The 6,320-nt window shown below is 39.7% G+C and overlaps 1 protein-coding gene across 2 annotated transcripts in view; it reads right to left on the bottom strand.

Moving 5' to 3' along the window:
• Nucleotides 1-295: 295 nt before the first annotated feature.
• znf804a (zinc finger protein 804A) overlaps nt 296-6,320 on the bottom strand; it is a 266,577-nt gene continuing 260,552 nt past the window's right edge. For both annotated transcript variants that reach the window (XM_003223913.3, XM_062963397.1), the window contains one exon: nt 296-4,015. In XM_003223913.3, the coding sequence (XP_003223961.1) occupies nt 751-4,015 (3,265 nt within the window). In that variant the 3' untranslated portion in view covers nt 296-750. The remainder of the gene's footprint in view (nt 4,016-6,320) is intronic.

Here is a 6,320-nt window from a genome sequence, read left to right as displayed (position 1 = left end):
ATGCCCTGCTAATGGGCCATATATTTTTCTGCAAAAAATCAAGAGGGTAATATAATCAGCTCTATTACCCTTTGTAACCTGTTCACAGTAAGACCATTCTCCTCTGGTCTCTGATGATAAATCACAGAAGGCTATGGAAAATGGTTAGCTAACCTACACATTGTAGAGTCTAGTATTTGAAAGACAAAAAAACAATTATTTTCGAGATGTAACAATAAAAGAAACATAATACTGAAATCTAAAAATTAAAAAAAAATCATCAAATCCATAACAAACAAACAATTATTGCAAGAGGGAGTTTCTTACTATATTTATGATTATAAGGAATGTTATACAAAACGTAGTGCATCAGATTTGTCTAAACATTACTTAGGTGCAAGTACACAAATATAATCATAAAAAAACAGGAGCAAACTTTACAACATAACTTACAGTACTATAAATATATTTTATATACATGTTAACATATTTTGAGACATTGTTTTCATACATACGTACATATATATATATCTGTATATATATATAGTTTGCATTAATATTAGACTATTCAGTGCTTTAGTTTTATTATGAATCTGCACTATACACATAGATATTTGCATTGTTAGATCAATAACAAATAACTTGCTGATCAGGAGGTTCATGTAGCCTCTTGGTTTTAGTCGAGCAGTATAGTGATTTCTGTCCATTTTTGATGGAAAGCATTTGTGTATCCCCATTTAAGACTCGTCTTTGCATGGTTCAACCTGAGGCCTAAAAGAGTGGCTGCAATGGAATAACAGCCGGGTGTGGTGAAAGGAGAGAAGGAAAGAGTGTGTGTGGCAAAGGGGGAAAAGCCAAATGGCCTGGGTGGAGAACTGAAGCTGAAATGAATGGCAACTGGGGTGGGCCAACCATGGCTGTGTGGCCTGCAGGACAAAGTCTCGGCCCAACTGACAAATGAGGTAAAGGTGTTCGTGAAAGAGCTGGAACTTGGGAAAGAAACTGGTGAGGCTGAAGGACCTTAAAAGTGCTGGCTGCAGCCGCAGCAGCTGCGGCTGCTGCATGCTGCTGCAAAACAGTGTGGTGGATCGTTGTGATGGAGGTAGAACAGAGGGGCTGCTGCAAAGGTAAGGGTGGAAGAGGGCCATTTGAAGGCTGAATTGCAGCTGGAGGAAAAGCGAGCTTCATCTTACTAGCTAGCAAGTTTTGGTGCATGATCTGGTGGTAGGCCTCACAATGCAGATCTTTGAATTTGTCATGGTTCTCTGGGGGCAAGAGCAGTGCATGTTCAGGCAAGGTGAATGGGGTAAGTATTTGCTCTGTGGTTAAGAAAGCATGACTGTCCATATGTGCTTCTTTAAAGGGCAATGGAGGAGGGGCATGAAATAGACCTGGGTTACACCACCACCACTCACTTGAGGATGGATTCAGTTTTTCTTGTGGTACAGTCTCAGCTACTTCATAGTGGCACAGATATGCCTTAGGGGGAGGTTGGCTTAAGTTTCTTTCAGGACTGGGCACTTTATTAGGAGCCTGAATTTCAGGACCACTCACATTTTCATTTTTTTCTTCCTCTTCCAAAATGGCTTTCGTTGTTTCCAGAACATTATGTTCACTAGCAGGAGAAACAGAACATGTGAATTCTTCTGGATAGGAACCATTCTCTGCAACCAGACATGTTGATGTTTGGGTGTTTTCTAATGAAAGTGATTGTTCAGGCTGGGGGTCTGTTTGGCTTTCTAATGACTGCATTGTTTTTTCTATATTATTTTCATAATCCGGGATGGAAGGGCTTGTTGTCTGCTCTGTGCATTCTTCACTTGATTGTTTGGGAGAAATACTAAACACTGAGACTTCTTTTGGAGCCTTGATATTATTCCTTGGAATGTCTCTGTAAACACTTTCTATGAACATATGGTGAATTTTTGCTCTCTTCCGCCTTCGTTTCCGTTTAGGTTTACTAGGTAATGCTATGTTACATGTCTGCCTCAAATTCTCTTCTGAGAAATAGGCCTGTGCATTTGAACTTTCATCTGATGAACAAGAGTGCATATGATGTCTTCGTTTTCGATGTGATCTCTCTGGCTCATCCGTGAGAGAATTATATGCTCTCTTTATGGGCTGTGTTTGCGTTGTATACTTTTCATCAGGATAGTTCCTTGAATCTTTATAGTCTGGGCTACTACTGGATCTTCTGATACTCCAGCTACAAAATGCTCTAGAGTAAACAGATCCATATCTTCCAGAATTCAAACTTGCTTTAATTGATTGTCTGTGAGAAATTGGGTTGTTCCTTCTCCACAAATTGTTAGAGCTTGTGCAACAGTCCGTATCATCCTTTGTGTCCCAGATGGGGTGTGGAGTGTGATTCTCATGGTCCTGTGTAGATGTAGATATGTTTCCAGTTGAGCCACTCTTCTCAGTCACAAGCATTTTAGGTGCTTGGTCCAACATATCTGAAGCAGAACTTCCCTGTTCATTTTCACCTGCACATTCTTCCAGAACCTTTTGATGTTTAATAATACAATCATTTTGCTGCTCAGATACTGGAGAAATTTCAGGGTTTGCCTGTGTCAATTCCTCATAATGGTGATGACATAATTTTCTCCTTCTTTTCCTCTTCCTGTTTTTATGAAACCACTTCTCATGTGTTCTTTCTACATACATTTTGTTCTGCTGTTTATGGTCAGATGAACTCTCTTGTATACATTTTGTGGTACTATGGTGTTTTTCTTGCTTCTCAGTCACTTGTGAAGTATCTGCATTTAATTCATCTTGGTTATTTTCAGGATTGTAACCATTGGCTAAAGTGTTATCCATTTCAGCAGGTTTTTCATTGGATGGGTGTGTATGAAAGTCACTTGAACAATCAGTATTCACTGATTTATCTGTGTTATCTAGAAATACGCCCTGGCTTGATCCAGTCTTATGGGAAGAATTTGGCGTATTTGACTGTGGTTTATTTTTCTCGAGGCATTCATTCAGTTTTGATGACCTGAAATCAAAGCATAAAGGATTACAGCTATATGAAATGGATGGCTTTGTGTTTGTGTAAATTAACATTTCAGATGGCCACTGAAGAATGCTTGATCCATGTTTGTTAAGCACAGGAACAAATGGCTCAAAAGGTCTTTTTTGTGGATTTTGTTTACAAGGCAGAGCAATTGCTTCCCCTTCAGAATTTGCTGGAACTAGTCCATCAGATGAGTGCTTTCTAATTTCAGCTTCAGCGGTGGGTGAATCACTGCTAATGTTCTGATCATTTTCTTCCTGGCCATCATGCTGTGATAAACATTCTTCATTTGCAGGGAGACTTGTGCATTCATCACCCACTTGTTCATCTCTATTGCTTTCTGTGGGAAGGCCTGGAGTCCCAGAGGAAACCCTGGTGAGTATTTCATCAGGCAAAGCAGTTGAATCCACGTTACTGCAAAAGTTATCAGAATCATCAAGTCCATTTATTTTCAAATGAGAAACAGGGGATCTTGATTCCTTGACATCTTCTGCTGTGTTCTCTTCACTGACTGGTTCATTTGAGTCCTGTACAAGGGCAAATTCAGTATGGCTAGTATGCTTTTCTGTTACTGGAGCCATTGAACCATGTTTTTCCTCAGAAGATGGGGCAAGCTCTTCATCTGATGACACCTGAAGATTGCAAGGCCCAGGGAGAAAACGACTCCTTCGGGTAAACCCATGTTCAGTGGATGCTTCATCATTATATTCATAGAAAGCAGCTGCCGATGATTCAAGTTTGATTGATGCCTTCTTTGGAAATGCAAAAGAAAATCCCACTTTGTGACCATGGAGTCCTTGCATTTGATCTCCCAGCTTGTCAATGTCTGGCTTACTGTTGTTTGCAAGTGACAAGGAAGCAACTGATGTAACATTGCTGGTAGTCTTTGAGCTGTGCAACAATGCAAAGTTGAATTCTTGTCCCTTTTTAGAGGAGTCAATGAAAGCATGTCGAGGGATTTCATTCAAATTATCTCGGACCATAACTGTGGTGGATCTGAACATAGGCCCGCTCCCTGGAGCACTGAAAAGAAAGAACAAAGACAAATGTATTTCTATCAGTACAATTCAGAAACAATTCAAAAACATTTGAAGAGTACATGCAATGAAAATCTTAATCAAACACGCATACATACACTGCATAGTACTGATATTTGAAAGGCAACGAATATTCATACAATTTGCATATCCTGGATGCCAAAAAGAGTGTTGTGCTACTGCTAATTAAAAAAATCCTAGGATTTCAACCTTCTGGACACTGATTTCACTACCTCACTGGACTCCTTTCCAATGTCAGCAGGTACCTTATGATGAGAACCCTAGCATGCTATCAGCTCATCTTGAGGAAAGCTATAAAGGGACCCCTATACACAGTGGCTACATATTTCTGGGAAAGTGGAAGATCTATTATTTATCATACTGTCCATTACATATTGATTCCAGTAGGCATTTCTTGGGAGAGCTCTTGAGATCTAGGGCTAGTTGGACATTGCCTGATATGATTTGTGACTTGTTAGCATATCATTTTAAATCAATTTCCCTCAAAGTTGCTACTTTTGTAGTAGCAGCCCAAAAGATCCACTGCACATTCTTAAAGTCAACAGCAGTGGGTTGCAACTAACTACTACTAACTAACTACTACTGCCTCCCATGTTGCTGGAAAAGTGTCTGGTGACACTTTCACCCTGGTTGGGAGCAGGACCTATGCCAGAAATCACATGACATTGTGTGATGTCCAGCATTGGCCTCTACCCCCCAAATGGGGCAAAAGTGTCCTAGGACACTAAAATCACCCCGTCTGATGAGGCTGTAGCTAAGAGAGGTCCCTGATTGTCCTACCTAAACTTTCTATGAAATATCATAACTATCTAAATAATTACAATCAATTTTAGTTTTATCGTATTTTTTAAAAAAATCAGATTGGATCCTCAGTAATGATTTCAAACAAAGGTAAACTGAAAAATCTAAATTGTCATCTGGTTTCATCTGTTGTGAATTTCCTAGACAGAGGTGTACAACCCTTGATCGTCTCAGAAGAAATTCTTCCAAACTTGGAAAAAGATATGTAAATGTTTGCTAATTGCATTCAGAATTATAAAGATTCTTATCTGTCTTGTATTCTCTTCATCAGAGTTCCCTGATTTTTGAAGAGGGGTATTTTCTGAACATTTAGAACATTTAGAAATATGTTTTCCCATCTCTATTAGAGCGAAGGTATGCAAAGCATGCACCATGTCACTTATCTGCATCTCTCCTCTGCCCATATTTTAACTGCTTTTGGATTGATTTTATTTGACACATGAGTTGTTGAATAAAAAGAAGCATGGAATCCTTAACAACTCGCAGTGCATACAGGCCCTCTCTCAGACAGGTTTGCTTGCTTTCTGAGAGAGCACACCGAGCTCTTTAACTGTATTTCTAAAACATTTATAGCAGTGTCTAAATGTATACACTACCCCAGGGGTCCAGCATGCAATTTCAGATATGTATACACATAGATTGATCCATTGTCCTTCACCCTCTCCAAAGTACCACCATTAATAAATATGCCATTAGGTATAATGTGATCATTAGCACAGCATGGGGAGCTGGATATGGACCTCTGGCTGTGAGTTATTTAAAGGTTACAAAGGCCTCAGGAATAATGGGAAGAAAATAATCATGCACACCCCTGCCTGCAACATGGTAAATCAGAGTTTTCGTATCTAAAATTATTCAATTGCACTGAAACCTCTGGGGCTAAGTGATTTCTGACTTAAATAAAGTGTGTTTCATGTATCAAAGCAACAGATTCTACAAGAGAACTTGAAGATCACTCATTTTACCCAGCAGTGGTTAATTCCTTCATGACAGATTACTCCACATCATTCAAATTAGAGAACAGGTTATGTGAGTACAACCAGAAGTGTATATAGGACCAGTAATTAAAAGTTTAGTAAAATACATTTATGTCAACTTAAGTAAAAGAGCCATATCCTATAGTCATGGAGAATGCAAAGAATTCCATTTCTTCTTATCATGTACTTACTATTATATCAATAGGAATTTGATTTTTTTTTCGTGTCAGGAGCAACCAGAGTTGCTTCTGGAATGAGAGAATTGGCCGTCTGCAAGGACGTTGCCCAGGGGACGCCTGGATGTTTTGATGTTTTACCATCCTTGTGGGAGGCTTCTCTGATGTCCCCGCATGGAGCTGGAGCTGATAGAGGGAGCTCATCTGCGCTCTCCCCGGGTGGGATTCGAACCTGGCAGCCTTCAAGTCAGCAACCCAACCTTCAAGTCACAAGGCTTTTATCTCCTAGGCCACCGAAGGCTCCTAGGAACTTGAT

This window comes from Anolis carolinensis, chromosome 1, assembly GCF_035594765.1.
Source record: "Anolis carolinensis isolate JA03-04 chromosome 1, rAnoCar3.1.pri, whole genome shotgun sequence".
In the NCBI taxonomy this organism is placed as follows: Eukaryota; Metazoa; Chordata; class Lepidosauria; order Squamata; family Dactyloidae; genus Anolis; species Anolis carolinensis.
Note: the sequence above shows the minus strand (reverse complement) of the source record. Positions and strands in the feature narration are given on the sequence as shown.